This window comes from Onthophagus taurus, chromosome 11 (genome assembly GCF_036711975.1).
Source record: "Onthophagus taurus isolate NC chromosome 11, IU_Otau_3.0, whole genome shotgun sequence".
NCBI lineage: Eukaryota > Metazoa > Arthropoda > Insecta > Coleoptera > Scarabaeidae > Onthophagus > Onthophagus taurus.
Window position 1 is genome coordinate 22,662,856 of NC_091976.1, and position 25,923 is coordinate 22,688,778.

At 34.5% G+C, this 25,923-nt stretch overlaps 1 protein-coding gene across 4 annotated transcripts in view; it reads left to right on the top strand.

Annotated features, from left to right (window-relative positions):
- Positions 1-25,923, top strand: part of LOC111427496 (interference hedgehog-like) — a 57,576-nt gene that overhangs the window by 25,661 nt on the left and 5,992 nt on the right. For all 4 annotated transcript variants that reach the window (XM_023062685.2, XM_023062678.2, XM_023062670.2 and 1 more), the window contains exons 2-5: positions 13,924-14,318; positions 20,386-20,458; positions 20,511-20,752; positions 20,824-21,268. In XM_023062685.2, coding sequence (XP_022918453.2) covers positions 20,398-20,458; positions 20,511-20,752; positions 20,824-21,268 — 748 coding nt within the window. In that variant the 5' untranslated portion in view covers positions 13,924-14,318; positions 20,386-20,397. The remainder of the gene's footprint in view (positions 1-13,923; positions 14,319-20,385; positions 20,459-20,510; positions 20,753-20,823; positions 21,269-25,923) is intronic.

A 25,923-nucleotide genomic window follows, 5' to 3' on the forward strand; every position in this document is an offset into this window, starting at 1 on the left:
ATTCTTTATATAGATTTTTTCACAAGCTTTTTCACTCACATAATTAATTGGATTTAAGCGTCCTCTTTTATCGCCGTAGTGATTAATAGTGATAAACTTTCCTACTGTAATAATTAAATAACTAACTTTTGTGTCAATCTATTAAAAGCAACATACTATCGATTACCAAGACGACATTTTAAAAGACGCATCGGGCTCCAGTGTGTCGCATCCTCATTACAGAACGTTATAAATACATTTGTTGGACTATGCCAAGAATTCGCCAGCGTAGCAGAAGCCTCACGAGTCTTTTCCTACAAGAACCGGATATCTCGCGTAGTCCGCGATGTCATCTCTAAAAAGTTATTCCAACCTTGTTTCTTCGGCTTCTAGCAAGGTGAGCTTTTTCTCAACTTAAGCCTCCTCTGGTTGCGTTTTTTGGCACGTGCCCAACCGATCAATCCATCCAGTTTATTTCTTTAATGTGTCTCGAGTTGGGCGTAAACGCGGCGCCTTCGTCGGCGTCGTCTGAACTTTAGACGTGGGAGATCGTAAATATTGTCATCGTTGAAACCCACTTGTTTATTAGCTTGTTGAAAAAATGGATTTGGCGGAATGTTTAATAATGATTTTTTTATGTTTTTGTAGATATATTAATTGCTTAATTTGATGTGTACTTTTCTTTTTAATTTTAATTAAAACGAATTAAAGTGGAACGTTGATGCATAAAAAAAGGGTGTGTGGAGAACTCTGTTGGCCTCGAAACGATCAGGCTCTCGTTGGACCGTATATAACATACAAGGTGAATTATTTCGCGGCAATTTATTATTTTCTTCGTCGAGCCGCGTTCGAATGGCTCTAATAACACGATGTGGAGTAATGTGCCGGCGGTTCTACGCAATTTATTATATAGGTATACGTTGTCGTCGTCGTCGTGCGTGCTACGGCGCCGAAAAAACGAACAACATCAACAGGACTGGACGCGGGAACCCGTCCAAACAAAGCCGTTCGCGAGATGCCTCTTCCGTTTTCGGTAACGCAATTTGTTGACGACGTTATTAATGGGAGCCCGTTTCGTTTCTTTCGCTCTGAGAATACTCCAGCTTGATCACTTACTTTAACTCTTAAACTTGCCAAGTTAATTATCCCCGAAACAACTATTTCTCGCAAATTTCTTCTTCATTTTGTACATTCTTCTTCCATTCTTTCCATAGTTTGCGTTTAGGATCGGTTCGACCTCCAATTTACATTATGCAAACAGGTTGTTCTGGCTCAATACGCCGCCGCTTGCTCTGGGAACGAGACCCGAGGAGGATTCCACCGTCACTTGCTTGGGCATACCTGGTGCAGGACCGCCTCGCTTTTATCAGATCTTGATTATGCGCACCAACACGTATACAGGCCATGATTAAATAGATGACAATCGTGGTCTACGTGTTTTCCCCCGAGCGTTCTTTCGTTGGTAACCCGAAAGGAACTTCGGGACTTGAGGATATTTGTCATGACACCACGAACGAGCTGCTTAATTATTCAAAGGCGGTCCGCGTTATTTTTCTTAGAAGAAAAATTAGTTTTGTTAGCATTTTTATGGCCGTTTTTTTATTTATTAGTATAACTAGTTTGGAATAATTTTTCTTTTGTCAGAAACTAAAAGATTTATAACCGGCAGGTTCCAGAAGATTGCAAGTCTTTGTTGTTGAGCCGCCGAGTTAAAAGTATCTTTCACTCTACCGCATTCCCTCTATTTCTGTCACGACATTGTCATTCCTTTCGCAGTACGACGGTATCTTTCTACTGTGCTCTCTAAATGTCTTACATATTTCTTTAGTGTTTCGTTAACTTTCTTTTTACGTCTCGCACACTATTCGTTCGTTTTAGTCTTACCCCCAAATTGATGACCCTAATAACCAACACGATATCACGCACTGGAAGCGCATCAACTCAATAAAAAAAAATGAAACAATCTTGAAATTAAAGCCCATCCCAACCACGAACAAATCCCTCGCCGTCAAAGAGATCCTCTTCGTCTTCTTCGCGTCCACGCACGCCATCATCAGCTAAAGCCAACGCAAGTTCCCATGACCCCTGGGGAGTCCACGAGTTGGGCTCACCTACAAGCCGATGATAATGACGGCACATTTCGCAGAACAGGTGGTACAAATTGCTTTTACCTCCTTTTAACTGACTGACTTCCTACCATTTCAATTGAAGAAGGAACACTAATAACTGTTATAAAAAATTTCCAATCTCAAAGATAACGAAATAAAAAAGTTATTTAAGAATTTAATGATTTTCTTTTCACTTAAAGCAAATAGATGTTGATTGGATTAATCATCCAATTAGCTTTTTTAAAATAAAGACTGGACCGAGGTGCTGATCTTACTGCATCACGATATATCCATCCAGTAATCAAAGAAAGAGGTGCAAAAAGGTGGTGGAATGTTGGTGGCACGATACATTAACGACCACGCAATCCGTCAAGATGTTTTTTTAAAAAATAAGCTTATCGTGTGTCCGGAGAACCACTCCCATGCGATTATAGATGTCAACCTGTTTATTGATTTAAAGCACCATTAGGAATCATATCAAATGGATGATTTAACTTATGTCTCTTCTAAAGAATCTGTGGGTTGACGCTCTTTCGATCCAATAATAGTCTTGGTTATTTAGAAGCAAGGTCGTCAGAAATTGCTAAACGACACGAACACATATTAAGACGATTAGCGTTCGCTCCTGAAATGGACAAGAACGATAAAAACGGTTCTGGTCTATACCATCTACTTGGACGAGGACGATTAGTGATCTCCGTAGTCCAACGACGAAGAAATTGTCGGGAATCGTAGTTGACGTCCCAGAGGATTTGTAATGTATACGAACTACTTAGTCGGTTGATTTTATAATTGGGTATTTCCTTTAATGGTTATTGAATTAGTTTGATGAGATACAGCGTTTCCTTAATGGATTGGTGTAATCAGGAAATTTATTAATGTATTCGCAGTCTCAACTAGTTGATGGTTTATTAATTAAACTTTATGTGTTTTCAATTGACCCATACTCTTACGTCTTAAGCGTAGGAGTTAAGTTTTGAAATTTTAGAATCAAAGATGCATGAAATTAAAAGAGATATCTCTGTAAATATAAATTGAGATTTCTTCAAGTTAATGGAAAAAACATTTTTAAACTCGTTTCTGCAGAAATCGTTCTTGCGGTGACATCGTGTGACGGTAATATTTTCCAACCAGTGCAGCACCACAATAAATATCTGCTGCAAAAAGCCGCGAAAGGGACGTTAACTCAATTCAGGTCGCGATCCGGGTTTGAGTCCCGTTGCTGCGGTGAAGGGCTCCACATTCTCAGACGTTATAATTGCGAGCACTGAGTATTATACGACTGTGCAAGAAAGCGCAGGATTGTATCAAAACAAATTTCTCAACAACAAATTAAATCATCAATCTTAAAAAGAAATTTAATTTGTTCATTGTCGCTAAAAATTACTTTCATTTAAGAAAAAGAATAAATTTAGTACTTTAAAGACAACTTTTTTCTTGTACTCTTAGTCCGTCTCTGAACCCCTTCTTCACCATCATTCCAGCAAGATTTATTTATCTGGCAACGGCGGTTACGGACTTTTTTTTTACATTGAAAGTCCGATGGCCGATTGTTCTCGGAGCTAGGAACCCTGAGTTCAAAAGAAAGAAATACTTAGACGCCCAATAAACATTAACGACTTCATTACCGGTTCTGGCCGTAAAGACGCGATTTGCCACGTCCACGCTGACGATAAACCACGGCGTGGCGTCTGACGTCACCTATTTTCTACCCCGCGTCCATCATTGCACTCGACACTTCTTCCATTTTCTTCATCGACAAAGTCGTCTTATTCTTCTTCTCCAAGACCGTTCGGGCGAAACCAGGTCATAAAATGTTACGAGCGAACGTTTCGGCGTCTTTTGAAAACAGCGCGTCCGCTAATTACGCGATTATCTATGCAAAATCTTCTCGTTTGGACCGTTCTTAATAATAATATTATGTATGCGTGGGTACGTCGTGTTTGGCCCGAGGTGCTGATGAAGAGCTTCACCAAGATTGAACGGTTGAAGATTGTAATTTGACAGGCGAAAATAACATGCAAGTATTCAAAATCAAAAAAAAAATCTTACTCTTCGATTTTAAGACATTTTAAACCATTTTAAGGGATTAAGCTGAGTAGATATTTATTTGAAACATGAAGAGAACATGTTAACAAGAACTTCCTAACGTCTTTTGTAAATAAGGCAACTCTGTAAACATTTTAAATTTTAATGTATTTCTACATCCTAAAAAATTTTTTTCATCAAACTTATTTTTATTAACAAAAATGTTTCTAAATCACAACAATGTACAAAAGCTAATAACCACATGACTGATTGTTACACCAACAATAACGGGTAATAATTTTCTGTTGAGTGAACCATGTTTTGACTGCGCCAAAGAAACTTTATGACCCAACACTGGAACGACGGGTCTAGAAGTTAACACGATATTGTTTTCAGGTGATAAAACTTCCAGAAGGAATAATCGGCTATTTCTGCTCCCCCTTAATGTCGGGTGGACCTTGGTGTTATGCCTGGGAATCACGTACTAAATTGAAATGTCGATATTTCAATTTAACAGGCGACCAACGACGCGTTTCATCCGCAAAAATAAATCAATAAAAATGCAAACTTCTCGGGAATGTAAGCAAATTAATTTAAATTCCGGGTTATCGTTCATCGATTTGCATTCGACGTCATGCATAGTAATCGGATCACGGTTACAAACTGTATCGAACTCAATGAAGTTGAAATCAACATGTTCGATGCAAGCATATGAATTTTAGAAAGCGTGCGCGTTTTTATTACTCGCAATGTGCAAATTAGATTGTTCCGCATCAATGAGAATGCGTTATTTTAGCTATCGGGTATTATTATATGAATTCTTTAATTATATATTACCTATAATGATATAATTAATAAATACTACATTTAACACTTTGTTAACCACGATATTTGTAGTTATGTGTATCAAAAAGTAAAGTTTCTTGCAATTACTAAACATTTCTATGTAACAAAATTTTCAGCTACGCAATTCAAGCTAAATCACGGCCTATAACAGTGCTGTCCACTAATTTTTGATCAAGATTGACTTTTTATATAAATGTCTTGCCAAGATCGACCAAAGGGTTTAAAGTAACCTTCCTTTTTTTTTGCTCTGAGGTCCAGATATAGATATTTTAGATACATGATTTTCTTGGCGATCGACGTTATGGCCACCACTGATTTAGAGCTTATAAATAAAAAATGGTAATAATTGAGTTCAATCTTTTTATGGATCTAGTTTTTATGGTCCATTACTAAGGTTTTATGTATAAAAAATATTTCCCCATCGCCTTTAGCTTATGAGTTATGATTGAGTTAATTTTCGAAAATCAACAATTTTGATGTTTAATCGATTTAGAGCTTATAAACAAAAAATAGTAATAATTGGGTTCAATCTTGTTATGGATTTAGTCTTTATGGCCCATTACTAAGGTTTTATGTATAAAAAGTATTTCACCATCGCTTTTAGTTTTTGAGTTATAATTGAGTTAATTTTCGAAAATCAACAATTTTGATATTTAATCGATTTAGAGCTTATAAATAAAAAATAGTAACCATTGGGTTCAATCTTGCTATGGATTTAGTCTTTATGGCCCATTACTAAGGTTTTATGTATAAAAAGTATTTCCCCTTCGCTTTTAGTTTTTGAGTTATAATTGAGTTAATTTTCGAAAATCAACAATTTTGATGTTTAATCGATTTAGAGCTTATAAATAAAAAATAGTAATAATTGGGTTCAATCTTGTTATGGATTTAGTCTTTATGGCACATTACTAAGGTTTTATGTATAAAAAGTATTTCCCCATCGCTTTTAGTTTTTGAGTTATAATTGAGTTAATTTTCGAAAATCAACAATTTTGATGTTTAATCGATTTAGAGTTTATAAACAAAAAATAGTAATAATTGGGTTCAAATCTTGTTATGGATTTAGTCTTTATATCCCATTACTAAGGTTTTATGTATAAAAAGTATTTCCCCATCGCTTTTAGTTTTCATGGTGGAGCTTATAAATAAAACATGGTAATAATTGGGTTCAACCTTTTTATGGATCTAGTGTTTATGGTCCATTACTAATATTTTATGTTTAAAAAATATTTCCTCATCGCTTTTAGTTTATGATCAACGAAAATCAACAATTTTGACGTTTAATCGATTTAGAGCAGTGGTGTCCACTAATTTTTGATCAAAATTGACTTTTTATATAAATGTCTTGCCAAGATCGACCGAAAGGTTTAAAGTAACCTTACTTTTTTATTGCTCTGAGGCCCAGATATAAATATTTCAGATTCATGATTTTCTTGGCGATCGACTCAAAACTGCTTTGCGATCGACCAGTCGATCGCGATCGATGTTATGGACACCACTGGCCTATAAGAAGTTCAAATCTTCTAATTTACCATCTGATTTTACTTACTACAAATAATAATAATAATAATAGTTTATTATGTAATAAGACCAAAATACCACAATCACCCCGATCCCTAATTCTAAGCAAATCATCTGTTATATTCCAAAGAGCCGTAGTACAACTACGCCCAGGTAGAAAACCCGAATGACACTCAGGTAAAATGTTGTAATGTACTAAATGTTCTCTTAATTTAACGCTAATTATTTTTTCCAAAATCTTGCTAAAAGCAGACTTTTTGATGTTGTTTATTATCTAACAATAGGTCGGCGTTTGATATATCAATACGGATAATGCCATATTGTTCCTTAATTAATAAAAATTGATATATTAGTGTTAACATATAACGGGACGGGAAGACCTCTAGCATGTTCGTCATGGAAAAAGATGTAAGACAGGAGAACAATTTATCCTCATTGCTATTTGTAGCTGTTATGGATGAAGTGGTCAAGACATGCAAAAAAAGAACAGAAACTTCTGTGGTCAGCATGCTCAACCTCAGACTGATCATGTGCAAGGATCTGATGTATGCAGATGATGTAATCCTCATCGCAGACTCGGAGAAAACATTGCAACAAGCTGTACTCGAGTGGTCAGAAATTCTAAATGATGTTGAACAAGATGAAGAGTCAAGTTATGGTGATGATGAGGACAGAGGAATAAGTGGATAACACCCACATGGAATGTGATGGTCAACTCACCCAGCTTAGCAGCTATCAATATCTGGGTACGACAATCTACAATATTTGGGCAACCTTACTGAAGAGGTGAGGAATAGAGTGGACAAGGCTACCAAGGCTTAGCATACGATGAGTTGGTGTGTGTTTGGAAAGGATGAAGTAAGCCAAGTCAGGACATAAAGGGGTCATTGAGCCTATATTTACCTATAGAAGGTACATAAATAGGGTCAATGCGGTCCAAATGAAACATCTCCGGATGGTGATAGGAAAAACACGATGAGACAGAGTACAGATCAGCCGTATTCGAGAAGGGCCCAATATGCAGCCGATCAAGAGGATGATTGAGTATAGTAGGTGAGAAAACCACGGATGTACATGGGACCAGAACGCAGGTCAGGCGATTCATAGGGAGACCGAGAAGAACATGGAAACCAACAGTGACGCAGATTGCAGCTAGCCGAGGAAAGACTATGCCATCCCCAACCTCACGATGGGAAAGAGAAGGAACAAGACGGATTCCGTTATCAGTTTTTCAAAGTTATGTTTCTCTAAATATTTTAGAGCGATTTAAGCGAATTATAAATTAAAAAGAAACAGAAATATGCCTTTCAGGTAAAGATAAAAAGAAAAGATGCTGTTGGTTTGTGTTCCAGACTGGACGTCGCGCCTTTATTCCTTTATGTTGGTAAAATAAAGGCGCGACGTCCAATTTGGAACCGGATTGGGCAAAACTCTTTTTCGAAATTCTCTTTTCATTTACAACCAAATTCGATGATGATGAACAATGTTTTCCTCTTAGTAATCTATGTTGAACCTTTTTACCTTAAAAACCTCTTAAAAAAAATTAATTTGCGAATTGCGTTGCATTCTAATTGTAGATATCATAACATTTTTATTATGAAACAGAACTTTGTAAACTTGGTGTGTATTAGAAATACGTAAACAGAATTATAAAAATAATCGGCTAATAAAAAAAATAGAAATTTTGATAGAATCTCGTTTTATGTGATGAATTGTCGACGTAATTGATTTATATTTAGTATGCATTCATTTAATCAGTAACAAAAGCGCTTCCCGTTTTCGTCAGTGAACGTTTTGTCAGTATAGACGAAGACGGTGCGGTCATCGGGAGGAAAAATAAGTTTCGTGTGCGGAATAATAATCGTTGTTTACCTGTGCACGTGATCCGACTGCCAATTGATGGATTCGCCACGTCAATATTATAAATAACGACCCGGTTCGCTTTGATGAACGTGTGCGATTACCAATCATTATCATTATCGTATGGTGCAAGAAAATCTAATTGATCTTATACAATCCGTAAGACGAAATGATTAAAATCTTAAATAAATTCTAAATGGATTCTTGTTCGTTCTATTCGTTTTTAGTTTAAAGAATGTCAGCTTACTAAGTAGCTAATAAACCATCGCTAAGGAGGAGAGAAGAAGAAGAAAATCGGGATACAAACGACGCCCGGTACAAAAAGTTAGTACGGCGACAAAAACGAAGACACGAAACGCCGCTGGTCCATTGTGTCCCATCGGCCATAATTCGTCGTCGCGCAACTTGTACGCACCAGTTTATGCGGTACGGGCCTCTCTTGGAACCACAGTGGTGCCTTTGGTTCCAAGATGGCCGGTCGAGATCGCGTTTTTTTCCACCTTCTCTCGTCCGGTTGGCAATTGACAATTCAATTCCGAACCCGAAGATCTTGGTTTCCTCGCTGGTTTCGGTGTTGGTTTGGTTCAGAACAGGACTCAAATAAATTTATTCTAATAAAAACTATATTAGATCAATATCAGATTTGAAATCACTTTTATCCTAAAAAGAAGGCTTATTTTCATTAACCCTTATTGTTGAGTTTTTGAATAATTTAAATACGGTTCTGTTTCCTTGGGCGCATCTTCGCAGAGTTTGACCCCTTCTGGGAACGTAGCTCTTTGTTCAACGCCGCCCGGCTTATTTTATTTCTGCTCTCGGGTGACATTTCCAACTCAATTAAGCCGGGGTCTCTCGCATAACAGGTAAGCGAGGCCGAAGATGTTCCTCGTTTCGGTGTTTTCGGCGATACTTTTTCATCTTTTTTCGACATGCCAAAGTAGATGACCCTCTAAAGATTAAAAAAGAATCACGACGGTAAAGTCTTGTAACAAAAATTTGTCATACACTCCTTAAATCATAAAATCAAAAAAGAAACAAATATTTTATTATTGTTTAACTTTCTCTTAATGGTTTGCTCTTCCAATAAATACAAGTGAACGCTGTTTAGTAACGGTCTTCAGTTACTCGCTTCGAAATGGTTCTTTAATTATAACTTTTTTTTATCGAAGTCATCGTTCCACCGAAAGTTACCTTTTCTAACACGTTACATAACTGACCATCACTCAGATGTGTATCTTTTGACATCCAATGCCGTTATGGTTAAATTATGACTATATAAAACCAGCTGGTATGCTGCGAGTTCAGGTGAATTTTCACGGTCATCCCGATAAATTCCTTTCAAAATGTATAATCTTGGCGATATACTGAGAATATTCCCGGAATGATTTAATATCCCGGATATGATTGATCGATGAATAGTGGACATTATAAAATATCGTTGGTATATCTAAATATTCTATGTTTTATTCATAACGGTTGGGAGAATCTTTAATATTCCAAACAGAATGGAATACTTATCAATACAAAGTTATCCAAGAATTTCATCTAAGAAAGTGGGATCACAAACTTTCGTCGTCCCTAAGAAAAAGGACTCCTAATTAACATCCGATTCCTCATCAATATTCCAACACTCTTAAAAAAACCCTCCCAACCAAAGAGATAACTATCTATTTTTAAAACTCTCACCTCAACCAGAAACGACGACACACAATCGAACCCGAGGACCTTCTCCTTCGGTTCTCTCATCACGCCAGTAAATTACGTTCGAGTCGTTAGCGTTAAGCCTTAAATGGTAGAAGAACCAACCTTGCCGTTGAATCTATTGGAGTGCGCGTCGAAGAAAAGGGTTTTTAGGGAGACTCGGTGTGCAGGGAGCGAGGGGATTATTTGGTCATGATAATGACTACACGAAATTAACAATGGGTCGGTCGAGTCATCAACTCTTTCATTTGACGGAATTCTTGGGCGGAACGCCAAGTCTACTAGAACTGAAACTTCGTCTCTCTTTATATCAGGGGCGGATTTGGGAAGATACTTTATCAATTCCATATTTAGAACACCGTTCAATAAAAATTATAGATTTATAAAACATAATCTATTTTATTTGATGTATTATACAAGTTTTAAATAAACAAGTCTAAAAGCTTAAAAAGGATACTCGAAAGCATCTCAAGATACTTATGGAAGATAAAAGAATTTTGAAGTTCTTTGAAACTATTTCAAACCAGGCATCAATAACCATCGGAATTACTGCTTGTTCAAAATCAAGAGATAGTAGAATATTTAGAAGAATAATTAGTAAAGAAATCAGCAAGGGATTAATACTGCATAATTATCACCAATAAGTAGTTAATGACTCACGGATGATACCTCGAATTGCGCAAACTGGTATGAAGCCCCCCAACTAATTGCCTACTTAATAAAGAAGTAGCCCAATCAACAATGCAAGCTGGAGGCTTCAACAATACAAGCATGAGTTTAATATTCTTGGCTTTATTGTTCACAGAATTGGTTAAGTTTTTTAGGAAGCGTTGCGATTATAAGACAACGCAAAATTAAACATAATCCTAGAGCCTCATTGGAATTTAGGCCAAATTTGTGTCATCACAATGAGGTTTCATGCAGAAGAGTGTGGTCAAAAGAAGTATCATTTAATTGCTCATACGATGGGATTGAGATAGTCGTGCTTTTATGCTGAAGTGATAGAAATGGAACGATCCTATTCGAAATGATAATCTTGTGTATGTCGGACTGAATTCTAGCAATATTTGAGGTTGATGGGAATATATTGAGACATTCTTGGATTGAGGATAAGGTTAGTTGCAGATATTTTCGTCCTGGAAACTTGAGATCTCTCTGGAAATGAGAGGTGGGAAGCTACGCTGTTGCGCTTTAACCATCAACCCATCGTGGTTGTCGTCGGCTTTACTTCTGCCCTTTCTATCTTTCCACACTTCTAACTTCACCTGTACATTTGCTCTACTCTTCTCGTCCTCACCAATCTTTTCTTCCAATCTTTCTCTCCTTTCATGCACATGGTCCACCCCGGCGAAAACAAATATAAAATACGACAGACTTTTTAGTAATTCTAAATTTATTACGTACCAGGGCAGTAACAAGTTTCAACAATGCAAGCATGAGCTTAATATTCCTGGCTACATTGTTCACAGAATTGGTCAAGTTTTTTCAGGAACCGTTGCGATTATAAGAAAACGGAAAATTAAAATAATCGTAGAATCTTATTGGAACTTACACCAAATTTGTGTCATCACAATGAGGTTTCATGCAGAAGAGTGTGGCCAAAAGAAGTATCATTTAATTGCTAATAAGATGGGATTGAGATAGTCTTGCATTTAGGATGAAGCTAAACGTCGCGATGAAAATGGAACGATTCTATTAGAAATGATAATCTTGTAGTATGTCAGACTGAATTCCAACAATATTTGAGGTTGATAAAAATGTAGTGAGACATTCTTGGATTGAGGATAAGGTTGCTTGCAGATATTTTTGTCTTGGAAACTTGAGATCGTGGTTGTCGTCGGCTTTATTTCACCTGTACTTTTGCTCTACTCTTCTCTTCCTTTCTTTTCATGCACATGGTTCACCCCAGCGATAACAAACATAAAATACGACAGAGTTTTTAGTAATTCTAAATTTGTTATGTATCAGAGCAATAACAGGTTTCAGCCCAACCCAACCTCTTTCTTTGGATTACGTATGAGACTGAATTGAGACATTTTTAGAATACTTGTAAGGTTGGGTTGATATATTATTGAATTGAAGATGACGTCAAGTTGATATTACCTTATAATTATGATAATATTACATTATGCAAAAAATCTGATATGACGAAGTCATTTTTGGTTTGCCTATAAGCTTGGATTACAAGATCCTTGGAAAAATTATCAAAGTATTTGCTGCATACCATCAACATCATATCTTCTGCCAAACTCATACTGAATTAGTTTTAAAAGTAATGAAAGAGCATTTTTTAAATTGATAACAACCAATTTTTCTGATTTGATAACACATTATTTGTAAATATGTATGAATGATTTTTCTGGGTAGTATTAGTCCAAAGTTATCGATCCGTCCCTGCTTTATGCTTATCGAGCTGCATAAGTTACAGAATTTTACTTGGTTGTACCAAGTTCGTTTGCGTTTATTCGATTCAAATGCCGGAGACTGTGGAGATGGTTGAAGAATACAAAGAGGTGTAGTACATGGTATGGAGATACAATGAGGGTATTGTTGTTAGATTTGATGATAATTTTAAAGAAAGTTATTTTGAAATGAAAAATGATGGAAGAATCAGCTTAATCCTACCTTTGAAAATATACAAACAAGTTTTGCAGGTAAAAGTTTAGGATTAGTATTCAAAAAAGAAAAATAAAAGTATCGACGGGGGGTGTCTTTGAAAAATAAAATAATCTTTAATATTCTTGGAAAAATGTCTAGAAAGTTCTAAACATTCTTTGTTATAATTTGTCTGGTTGTCGTCACATCAAGATATTGTTTGCTTATTTTTTTTTATTTTCATTACATTTTTATCTTTTATATAACGTGATTATAAGACGGGTTAAAAAGATAGTTAAATATGATTACGCAACTTAATTCTCGCCTTATACTAATCAGATAATGTTTTAGCACACAAAAAGCACCTCATTAAGCGCCAGAAGATGCCGCGGGCGAACCTCAATAATACCTCATCGGGAACAAGGCCACCGTTCTCTGTTGTTAGGTTCGAAGGAGCAGGTAGATTTTTTGGTACCCGGTTCCGTTTCCTCCGCGTGTCCAAATATTTTTCTTTTATTACATCGTTAATTTCATTTCGCACTAGGTAGCTTAAATTTTTTTCTTATTTAAGTTCCACAATTTCTGTTTTACGTTTAGAGATCAATTACCGGGTATTACGACGACAAGAACACATAAATTTTGCCGGTATACCATTCGCCAGATGTCTAAGTGGCGGGTTCTGGAATGTTGTGGTATCTACGTTTTCTGCGTTGCTCGCAATCGGGTGTTTTGTGCTTTTTTCTGCCACTTTAATTTTTTTTTGAAAGTAAGGAAACGTTCGAGAATTTATGGTATCTTGTAATAACAGTCATGAAGACCGGGGTTGTTACTTTTCCTAGTTTGAAACTAAATTTTAATTTTAGTTTGGTTGTGGATTGGTTTAAATGCCTGTATAAGCTAATCTTTATTATAAGTCTCGTTGAAACGTAGACCGTGGTTCATTCCTTCCCACATTCCCAGTCTCGGTGAGTACAGAAAACGTGGGAGGAGAGGAACGAAGATGGAAAACTTATTGCACTTTCCAAGTTTACCGATCAGCATCTATAATTATATTTGGAGATTTTTCGTGAACAATAACATGGAAGTGATGCAGCTATTCTTTTCGGGTACAAAACTCCTCGATGGAGATGCTTTTTTATTCTTACAACTCCCCATAGTCGAAACATTCGAAACAGAACCGTATCTTAACTAAAAAAAATAATTTAAAATTAATTTTAATTAATATCTCATAAATTAATCTGATTTATATTGAAGTATGAATGATTCAATTTTTTTTTTGTTGTAGATTCAAGAATTTTGTTGATACGGACCTGGAATTAAGAGAATTGCCTCAGCGGCACCAGCAAAGTTAAGTACGAGTTCAGTCGGTTCAGTCTTCGTTCGGTCGAAGTAGCGAACGGATCGCTTTTCAAATCGTTTCGAAACCGGCTCCGCGATCCATCAAGTCAAAGCACGCACGTTTTCGAACCAGTTTTACTTACAATGCCGCTACTGCTTCTTCTTCATCAGTGAGAAGAAGAACCACGAGTTTTAAACCTCTCCTTGATCCTTCAGGGAGATCTGTCATTCAAGTAAAGTGACGATTTCTTCGTGGTTACAGCCAATTTGGGGATAACGTTTCAAGAAAACTAACATTTTTTGAGAAGAAATTCCTGAAAACACTTTTAAGCATCACCAAGGGTAAGAATAATACTTGTGGAAATTGAATATGAAAATTGAAACTTAGTTAACGTTTCAATTATGAATTTCAGTTATGGAGAGTTGAGTAATTCGTCTTGGGTTAAAATATACGGCAGGATGTAATTGTCAAACCCCTCTTGCGATTTGTTTCCCTGCTCTTTGAAATTCGACACCGTGTGTGTAACTTAACGAGTTTGAATTCTTGGTTTTATTTTTGAGAGGAGGGTGTCTTTTCGACGGCTTTAACATCACTCCAAACTATTTAAAGTTTCGAATACAAATCGTTATCGAATGTTGTAATTGAATTATTTAATAGTGATTAATAATCGAGCCATGTTCAACTGATAAAGTGCATCTTAATTGCATTGTTAACCCATATTTGTTAAATTCTTGTCCTGGCGATTCATTCAAGTGTTGATTCGTTGCTTATTTGTTATATCAATAAAACTACGTGACTCCCTGTTATGTCTAGATATTTAAATTCAGATAACCAAATGGTTTTTGTCCAGCTGGACGATAATAATTAGACACGTTAGATAACAAAATTATTTTCTGGCTAACTCCTTATTTAATATCTCTACGGCGCAAACAAAATTTTCCTTTTGTTTATTTTTAGATCACCCGGTTGTTGAATCTTTCAATTAAAGCAAATTATTAGTTTTTCCTTCTCAAAATATTTTAAATACACATTTATTGATATCTTGTTGCAATATTTACTTAGTTACCTCAAGAGTTATTTCAGTGTCAATGTCAAAATATATAGGGAAAAGAGGATGGGTTGGTTACGCCTTTTTACAGCTTACCATCGGATATGGTTACTCAGTGTTAACAAATTTTTTCCTTAGCATGTTTGTATTTAAAATTTGCGTTAAATAAGTTGAAAAAAAATTATGAATGAATGTGAACAATCTGGTCAATTTAAGAAAAGTAAGCCGTATTGTGTCGTTTTTTTCTCTCTCAACCATCTCAAGTTCCTTCGGCTCGGGACAAAGCGTTCAAATCGTTTGGAATTGTCGAACGGAGCCCGCCACAAGAAGTCGTTACCACCTATGTTTTCCTCGAATGGGCTTCTCGAAAGTCGTTCGTTCACGTGGGCTCTTGGAACTGTGTTCTTGGAAAGATCTCGCGGACCGACAAATTACACTTAAAATGTAACGAGTTTTAATCTTCTTTTTAATTCTAAAAACTTATCTCATTATCGTCATTTTTTAACATTTTAATTATTACTTTAAGTGTCCTCATAAAGAACGATTCGTAAATAACAACACATCAAAACGAATTGGCCGGTTATTTATGACCGGCACCAGTTGGCAAACTATTCCTTACAATAAACGCCTACAAAGTTAGCTAACAATTCTTAGAATCGGTTATGGGTTAGCATAAATAACTTCCGAGACAAAAGCAATATTGGTTTTGATATTCATGTTTAAGATTTAGTAACAAGTGTTCCTCATATTCTAAGAACCGAATCATAAATGATCAAAAAAATTCAACTTAAAAAAAAAAAGACAAAAAAATCAAAAACTAACCCCAACAACATCCATACAAAAAACTCCCACCTTATATTTCACGCTGCAGCAACCCAGACTCGGAACCATTATTCATCACCTTACCTTCTGACGGATCCCCTCCTGACGTACAACACAGCATAAGAAAGCCAAACAAGCGGCGAACTATTCAAATTTATAATTGAGGCGCGCGTAAGACAGAGAAAAAACGAAAAGACCTCGAAAGTGTGGAAAAGAGAAGGGAATCGGGTTCGAGGGCCATTCAACTTCCAGCGGCTGTAAAAATGGCCCGGAGGAGACATGTAAAGACGCGACGATGACGAGGGAAAGAAGAAGCGACGAAGAACGAAACCAAAAAAAAGTATGGAAGAGGAGAAAAATCGTAGAAGAAAAAGAAGAAACCAAAAAAGGAGAAGAAGTGGAAAGGACCAAAAAGAATAACGGAGGCAATTCGAGCCTCTCTATTTATTGCTTATGTCCCCATTATCGCCCTCCAGTTCCACCTGCCTTTAACGTTTTAAAAGGAATGGGATAAAAAGGAATAAGGTGGCAGACAAAAAAGAAATAAAAATACATAGGGGTGTTTTTATTGCATTTTTTTGACGTGTTGTTTTTTTTGTGTGTGAGAATAGACAAATATTTATTAGTGACTTTACTTCATGAATTAGGTGAACTGCAAAACTATCTAACCAAAACTTTTTCAGTATGTATGTATCCATTGTTAAAATAGTCGTATCATACATCAAATCTTGTGTTCGCAATTACTTAGTTTTCATGTACATTTTAAAACTGCACCTACTCCTGCAAGAAACCAGCATCGCATCAATCATGGCTATCATGCTAAGGGGACCTGAAAATTGATTATCAAGTTATTGAAGAGTTTGCATATACAGCTGTTGGATCATTTTATTTTCTAACTTTCTGATCGAGTATGTAATCAAAATGTAAATAAGCAAAAAAGAATACAAATCCTTCTAGTACCACAAGAAATCCTTATACTTAGCCCTTTCTTTACGAATTTTTACGTTTCGGGTGACTTCTTAAAATGATTCTTTCTAGAGTAACTTTGTGGCTTTCTTTGATTCACACCGATCTGCGTTAGTGGCTTCACTAAAATCTACTTCGTGCTATCCTCAAAATTTGGGATTAGTTGGACCAACCGCCAAAACGAAATTTAGTTCTCAATTCTTTAGGTAAACCAAAACTATGGAACAGCTTGATCATTATACTTTCAGAAATAGAGAAGCTTAAATCGTCGTGACACCAATCAAACAATCCAATGAATAAACCAGTTATAAGGTGATTAAATGTGATTGGCAAAATAATTGGGTGGGAGTATGTGACATATTAGAAACTAAGACGTACAGGGTCCATGGTTCAATCCACTAAACGCCTTTGAAAAGGTTGTGTAGATAACGACAACCTGCAAACCGAATTGCTGCAATTGCAACCTAATTGCTACCAGCTGCGTACCAGCTGTGCGCTGTACAATTACAAGTACAAATACAGAAAAGTTTGGAACTTTACAGAGTATTTGCGCGTAGACCACAATCAAACTTTTGTACATCCTCCCTGTACAACCTCCGGTTAAATCAAGTTGCCACAGATGAAGATACACCTCAAACGTATGTTACTGATACAATCCATTATCGGGTAATCACATTAATGTGAGCATCAGTTTTGTCGTCTTGAGCACATAATTTAATCGACAAGTTTTAAGTTATAGAAGTGTTTGTTTAACAATATGTAGGAAGGCGTTTTACCAAGTTTTAGAATATATTGGACCATCTCAACATACGGATAACGTGCTTTGGGTGCTTCTTTAATAACTTTGGCCATAAATGTCATTTAATCCACCTGTGTCAAATCATAAATGTAATACTAATCCAGAGATAATCGCCTTTTTTGCTCAGAGCTATAAATACATAGTCTGTTACCAGTGTTGATTTTACAAGTCTTAGATACTATAATAAAATAGGTAAGTTTTAGGGCAACTAAATTCCGCCTGTTTGATAGTCATATTTTACGCAAATGCTCCCATAGGTGAAGTTTAAGGTCATATGAAAAACTCTTGATTTAGAACCATCCTGTCTTCTTGAACCATCACTGTAGATTTTTATATTATTCTTTACACCTTCTACTGGGGTGTATCATTCACCGCTATTTTGTGAATGTGAATGTTGTTCAGCTTTCTTCAGCAGAACTTAAACTAGTCATCATCATTATCTGCCGCATTTGTAAATCAAAGGGTTATCTTGAATCTTATAGTTCTATAATTCTTATAGATTGTTATAAAGTTACATTATTGAGGTGGTTAATGAGGTTGTAAAAATTTTGACTTATTATTATGGATATTTGAGTTTGGTTTCTGATAAGAGTTACGAACCGAATTTTGGAGATGAAAATATGAAGTTGTGTGCTATATAGGGAAATGATTTGAAATGATGAGCAATAAGGCTATAAAATCGGCAAAATTAACCGTAATTTTGACTCTCTTTGAAAGTCAGGCTTCATAATAGTCCAATTTCATCAATATTGTACATCTTAGATTGTAATAACATGGTGCAAAATCGTGTAAATTTGTATTTTCAGACCCATCCATCACTTACCTTGAATGAAACATTGATTTGCTATTGTAATTCCAGCAAATTTAAGTTTAACTGCCAGAACCGCAACACCACAAGACCATTGTTATGCAAGTTATGCATCATTCAATTCTCCAAATGTGTCTTTGTCCAAAACAATTTACCTCCAGACTCCCAAGTGTTTTATCATTTCAAGTTGAAAATTAATTTAAACAATGTTATAATTAACTTTAACAATGTTTTACTTTATACTTTGAACTGTTTGAAAGATGTAATAAATTTAATGGATTTATTGGGTGGGTTAAATAAAACAGTAGTAAATGCTAATTCTACAATACTGAAGTAAATTCTTCAAGTAAATTCTATGATTGTGACGCAGGTTCTACTAATTTCAGTAAATACTTCGATATTCAGATTCATATTTACAAAGTAGCATGTACTACTTTATTTCAACGATTGCTTCGCTTTTAGCGAAGGTTATAAGGCCAGCTTCGTTAATCTTGCTACGATGCTGCAGTATTAAACAGTTTCTCAAAAAGTTGGATAGCGGATTTGTTTAGGACTAGATATTCAAGATCGCTAGCGGATAAATAGTAAAATTCTTAGCTATCACTACAAAATTTCAAATAGCTTTGAGAAGCGATGTGGAACTGCTATCACCACCATGAAAACCTAATTGTATAGAATACAGCTGATATTTCTCGACAAAACGGCTTCACAATGATGAGAAAATCAAGAATATCATTGAGATCTTTATCATTGAATAATGAGATAACTACAGCTGTCGTCCTCACAACAAAAATATGGTATATCTAACAGTACTCAAAAGCTATAATTGATAGAGCACCATGACACCTGATACCTCGTGACTCTTCACCTATAGAAAACAAATGAGTAAGCGTTGGTGAGACGTGAATCAACGTGAACTAACACGTTGTTGCACTTTTGAAGTGCGTACTACTTTTTAAAAGTATTTACTTCCTACTAGTAGTATTTACTTTACCGGATGTAAAGGCATACTACATCCAAAAGTATTTGCTATGCAGTAAATTCTTTTTCCTCAAGCATTACCATGTACTACTTTTTTATTCAACCCACATCAACTTCGAGGAAACTAATTATTAAAGTAATACCGTCCGATATCGAGGTTTTACAATCTTTTACTTATACTATTTTATGTCTGGCAACCTCAATTAGCATTATTTGATATCTTAAATGATGCATCCATTGTATGATCACCGAGAGCTTTGATTTAAAAAGAACAGTTTTTATGGATAAAGTAAAGATGACCGAGAACCATATAAATAAAGCGAGCCAAGATTGTTATCACGTGATTATCTTCAAGATTATTATGGCATCGAGCTAAATGTTATATTAGAGACTCTCATAGAACAACATTTTAGAGTCTTTAGAACACATGGCGAAATTAAAATACAATTTAGTGATAAATCACTCTTTGAATTTTGTGCTGTGGCGAATCGGATAATGATCTATTTCCAACATTAATCCTTTCCTCGAAAATGTTGTCAACCATATATTAATTATTATTTGTAAACATGATTTTAACGAATAAAGTCTTTATGGTTGTTTTTTTTTAAATAAAAATTGGTTCGTAATCAATCTAAGAAACCTTATAAAAAGAGAAGCCAAATTAATTAACAAAAAATCCTAGTTCCTGTACGTTTAAAGTTGAAACTCGTAAAGTATAGAAAACACCGCCACCGATATCACTTGGTTTCATCGGATTGTCGTTTCCTGCTTACTGGAAGAAGCGAGGGTGTGACTTGTCCCATTGATTGGTATCTACTGCCAGTTAACGAATAAAACAATGGGTAACCCGATGCAATAACCCTCGTGCCCTTCTTCTTTTCAACTCTTTCGAGCTTATCCGCCTTTGCGTTTCTCTTGTGTGGTCCTGCCACCCCCATATAAAAACTGCTAGCAAGGTTTTAATCGCAGTTCGTTTCTTTACAGGGATGAGTCAACATGAAGCTCTTCGGAGATGGTCTATTAGAAATTATTCTACTGACCATTGTATTTACAAAAGGTATGTTTAAAAAAATCTTTCTTAACATTACCGATTATACTTTTTTTTTAAGTTCGGAGTCAAGTTGTTACAATTCAAAGCCCTGCTTCAGTTGTATTACCAGACTTAGATGAAACAGTATTAGAATGTCGCATGAATATCGCACCAGATAGATTTCAATGGTTACATTATCCTGTAACGGAATCGTTAACTTATACCTCGAAGTATAACTTACCATTATCCGAAGCTAGGCATATTGAAATACCTCCGCAAAATTATAGGACTGATAACGCTTCAACTTATTATAAAGTAGAGGTAAATGAAATTCTTTTCAATTTATCACTTCTAAATTAAACTAAACTTAAAATAATTTAAATTTCTTACAGAATACTAATAACTCCGTAGCTGGTGATTATCAATGTTTAGCTCATTACGGAGCTGTCGTTTTTGCATCAAAACCTGGAAGAATATCAATTTCAACGTTAAAACCGATCCCCTTTATGGAGTCTCTTAAAATATCCGTAGTCGCGGGAAGTACCGTGGTGTGGAGATGTCCAGAACCGGAATCAAACCCTGTAGCAACTATGGAATATTACAAAGGGAGATACAACGAAGTTATGATTTATCCAAAATATCCTTCCGCATCATCTTTAATTTTTGAAAACGTCAACGAGAATAATACCGGCGTATACACATGTAAAGCTTATAATACAATAACCAGAGTTGCTTCAAATATTTATTTAAACTTAACTGTTGTGTCTAAGGCCACAATATATAGAACAAAACCTGAATTTATAGTTGAACCTAAGAAAAAATATATCGTTCTTCAAGGTAAGTGAAAAAAATATTTTATTATAAATACTAGAATAGTCATAATTGAATTGTCTTAATTTGAAATGTGTCATAACAAATTCCCAAATAAAATTCTTTTAAATAAAACACATTAAATTACACCAAAAACATGCCTTATGAATTAACAAGGGATCATCAAAGATCGTTCCAAGAATCTCAAATTGGATTACATTCTGTTCCACGACCCCATGAAGAATTAGAAAATAGTATAACAACACGAATGTTAGCATCAAGAATGCGTGAACGTGACAATAAAGAGCTCTCAAATACAAGATTATTGCGTTCGGGGTCTTCGTTAACGTCTGGTTCACGATCGGCGAGTTCTCGGTTTTTAACTGGTTCTGTTCTTCCTAATTCAGTGGTAAGATCGGAAAGTAATCAATCGCAAGTACAAATTGTTGACGTTAAAAAGGATGCTCGTGATATACGTGACGAATTCGTACAAGAGTTAATAACGAAAGTGAAACCGCGAATGTACAATCAATTGTATAAAGACAACGAAAATAATTATATGGAAACTCGAGAAGTAAGTGTAGGAACAAGTCCGCCAGATTTAAGTTTGTGTTATTTTGATATGACTTCCGAAGAGGATGATGAAGAAACGAAAAAATTAAAAGAAATTGAAAGAATTGAAAGGAGAACGTCTTCTTTACTACCGATTAATTACAATAGTCGACCAACATTAGAATCTATTCGACAAGCGATTGAAAATACTCCCACGATTAGCGATATTATTGATATCGATACAATTGACAGCATGAAAAAATCGAGTAAAGAAAAACTTAATTTAATAGAAAAGAAAGAAAATACTAAAGATTTAAAAAAAGATTCAGCACAATCATCAATGTTAACAGTGTTTTCGAACAAACAACCCTCTCTGGCTTCAACAGGGTCTAAAACAAATAAAAGTTTTAAAAAAATCGTTAAAAAATCTGCAAGTAAATTGATCCCTTATAAACAAGACACCAGAACTTCCATTTTGAGAGATGCGTCGAAACCATCGAATAAACCACGTCGAAGTGTTTCTATTCTTGAAGCGAAACAAAAACAACATTCTCATACACAAACTTATATAAGAATGATTAATATTAACCAAAAATAAAGAATAAATTTATGTATTAACTAATTTTTATCATATGCTCAAATATTTGTAGGTTTTTAGCCGTTCTTTTTAGTCGTGCGTCTAAAACGGCTAAAGACTGCAAAACCAACATGTTTGAAAGTCCAATAAAAATGTAGAACAACCTCGCGCTGAATAACAACTAAAACTATCACTAAAACTAGAAACATTCCGGTTTAGCCATCTTGAGAGACTAGCCTGGAGTCTAAACTGCAGCATGGAACTAACACTAGCACTAAAACTAACACTAGACCTATAACTAGAAACATTCGGGTTTAGCCATCTTGAGAGACTAGCCTGGAGTCTAAACAGGAGCCTGGAACTAACACTAGCACTAAAACTAACACTAAACCTATAACTAGAAACATTCGGGGTTAGCCGATCGTCTCTTAAGACGGCTAAACCTGAATATTTCTAGTTCTAGGTCTAGTTTCAGTTCTAGTTTTGAAAATTATCGACGAAAATTACAACATCGAAAATTTTATCAAAATTTCAAATATTGTTTTCTCAAAAACTAAAAGTTAGTTTTCAAAACGTGTTGGTTCATTGGAAAGAGGACACTCTTATTAACACTTTGGAAAATTTTCATACTCATATTCCAAGAAATGGATTTTATACGAATTTTTAAAACTTAATCGGCGAAAATTACAAAATTTGAAAAAATTGAGAATATTTCAAATATTTATTTCTCAAGAACTAAAAGTGATTTTTCAAAACGGCTTGTAGCATTAAAAAGAAGATACTATAATTAATAATTGGTGATATTTCCACAAGGATCCTTCAAGAAATTAATTTTATAGCGAATTTTGAAAGTTATCGATGAAAATTGCAACTTCGAAAATTTTATCAAAACTTCAAATATTGTTTTCTCAAAAACTAAAAGTTATTTTTCAAAACGTGTTGGTTCGTTGGAAAGAGGACACTCTTATTAACACTTTGGGAAATTTTCATACTCGTATTCCAAGAAGTAGATTTTATACAAAGTTTTAAAACTTAATCGGCGAAAATTGCAAAATTTGAAAAAATTGTCGATTATTTCAAAAATTTATTTCTCAAAAACCAAAAGCGATTTTTCAAAACTGCTTGTTGCATTAAAAAGAGGATGCTTTAATTAATAATTAGTGATATTTCCACAAGGATCCTTCAAGAAATTAATTTTATAGCGAATTTTGAAAATTATCGACGAAAATTACAACATCGAAAATTTTATCAAAACTTCAAATATTGTTTTCTCAAAAACTAAAAGCTATTTTTCAAAACGTGTTGGTTCATTGGAAAGAGGACACTCTTATTAACCCTTTGGAAAATTTTCATACTCATATTCCAAGAAATGGATTTTATACGAATTTTTAAAACTTAATCGGCGAAAATTACAATATTTGAAAAAATTGAGAATATTTCAAATATTTATTTCTCAAGAACTAAAAGTGATTTTTCAAAACGGCTTGTAGCATTAAAAAGAAGATACTATAATTAATAATTGGTGATATTTCCACAAGGATCCTTCAAGAAATTAATTTTATAGCGAATTTTGAAAGTTATCGATGAAAATTGCAACTTCGAAAATTTTATCAAAACTTCAAATATTGTTTTCTCAAAAACTAAAAGTTATTTTTCAAAACGTGTTGGTTCGTTGGAAAGAGGACACTCTTATTAACACTTTGGGAAATTTTCATACTCATATTCCAAGAAGTGGATTTTATACGAATTTTTAAAACTTAATCGGCGAAAATTACAAAATTTGAAAAAATTGAGAATATTTCAAATATTTATTTCTCAAGAACTAAAAGTGATTTTTCAAAACGGCTTGTAGCATTAAAAAGAAGATACTATAATTAATAATTGGTGATATTTCCACAAGGATCCTTCAAGAAATTAATTTTATAGCGAATTTTGCAAGTTATCGATGAAAATTGCAACTTCGAAAATTTTATCAAAACTTCAAATATTGTTTTCTCAAAAACTAAAAGCTATTTTTCAAAACGTGTTGGTTCATTGGAAAGAGGACACTCTTATTAACACTTTGGGAGATTTTCATACTCATATTCCAAGAAATGGATTTTATACGAATTTTTAAAACTTAATCGGATAAAATTGAAAAATTCGAAAAAATTGTCGATCATTTCAAAAACATATTTCTCAAGAACTGAAAGTGATTTTTCAAAACGGCTTGTTGCATTAAAAAGAGGATACTTTAATTCATAATTGGTGATATTTCCACAAATATGCTTCAAGAAATTAATTGTATAGCGAATTTTGAAAATTATGGATGAAAATTGCAACATTGAAAATTTTATCAAAACTTCAAATATTGTTTTCTCAAAAACTAAAAGTTATTTTTCAAAACGTGTTGATTCATTGGAAAGAGTACACTTTTATTAACACTTCAGGACATTTTCATACTCATATTCCAAGAAATGGATTTTATACGAATTTTTAAAACTTAATCGGCGAATATTGCAAAGTTCGAAAAAATTGTCGATCATTTCAAAAACTTATTTCTCAAGAACTGAAAGTGATTTATGATGAACAGTATCGCTAGAACTAACACGAAATCTAGAACTAGAAACATTCGGATGGGGTTGGGTTGGGCATAATCTGGAAACATGATTTAAACTTTAAAGATTCCAATAATCGTGTTTTTTTTTTGTTTGCAATGAAATAAACTGAAATACAACTTTTCTTTTGAGAATATCCCTAGATAGCTCTTGACACTTTTCATGCATTATCATATAATTTATTTTAACAAAAAATATTTGGTATAAAATCATTGCTTTTATCTGGCGAGGTCAATTAAAACATACAGGGTGATTCAAATTCGACCCCCACCATTGGGATCTCAGAAACCATAAGAGATACAGAAATGGTTAATAGGGGGCAAAGTTGCGTATCTTAGAGCTCATCAGTTTTTAACTAAGTTATTGGATCTAGCCGTTTTAGTTTTTAAAATATGGCCGAAAAACAAAAAAAATTACTTTCGTTTTTTGCCTATAACTTCTTTATTTTTCGTTTTTCGTGAATCTGAAAAAACACTCACAAGGTAACTTTTTATGAATAATGTCATGACATAATTAGAAATTTTCTCCAACGTTTCGTTTTCGTGAAACTATCATCAGGTTTTTTTCTTCATCATTTTTTCTTATGAACGCCAATGTTTTTTTCGTTTTACAAAAACGAAACATCAGAGAAAATTTCTAGTTGTGTTATGACATTTTTAATAACTAGTTGCCTTAAGAATGTTTTTCCAGATTCACGAAAAAACGAAAAGTAAAGAAGTTATAGGCAAAACACGAAAAAGTCATTTTTTTTTTTGGTTTTTCGGCCATATTTTAAAAACTAAAGCGATTAGATCTAAAAACTTAGTTGAAAAATGATGAGCTCTAAGATACGCAACTTTGCCCCCGTTTAACCATTTCTGTATCTCTTATGGTTTCTGAGATCCCAATGGTGGAGGTCGAATTAGAATTACCCTGTATAAAACCAAAATTGATAAAACTTACAAATTATGTATTAC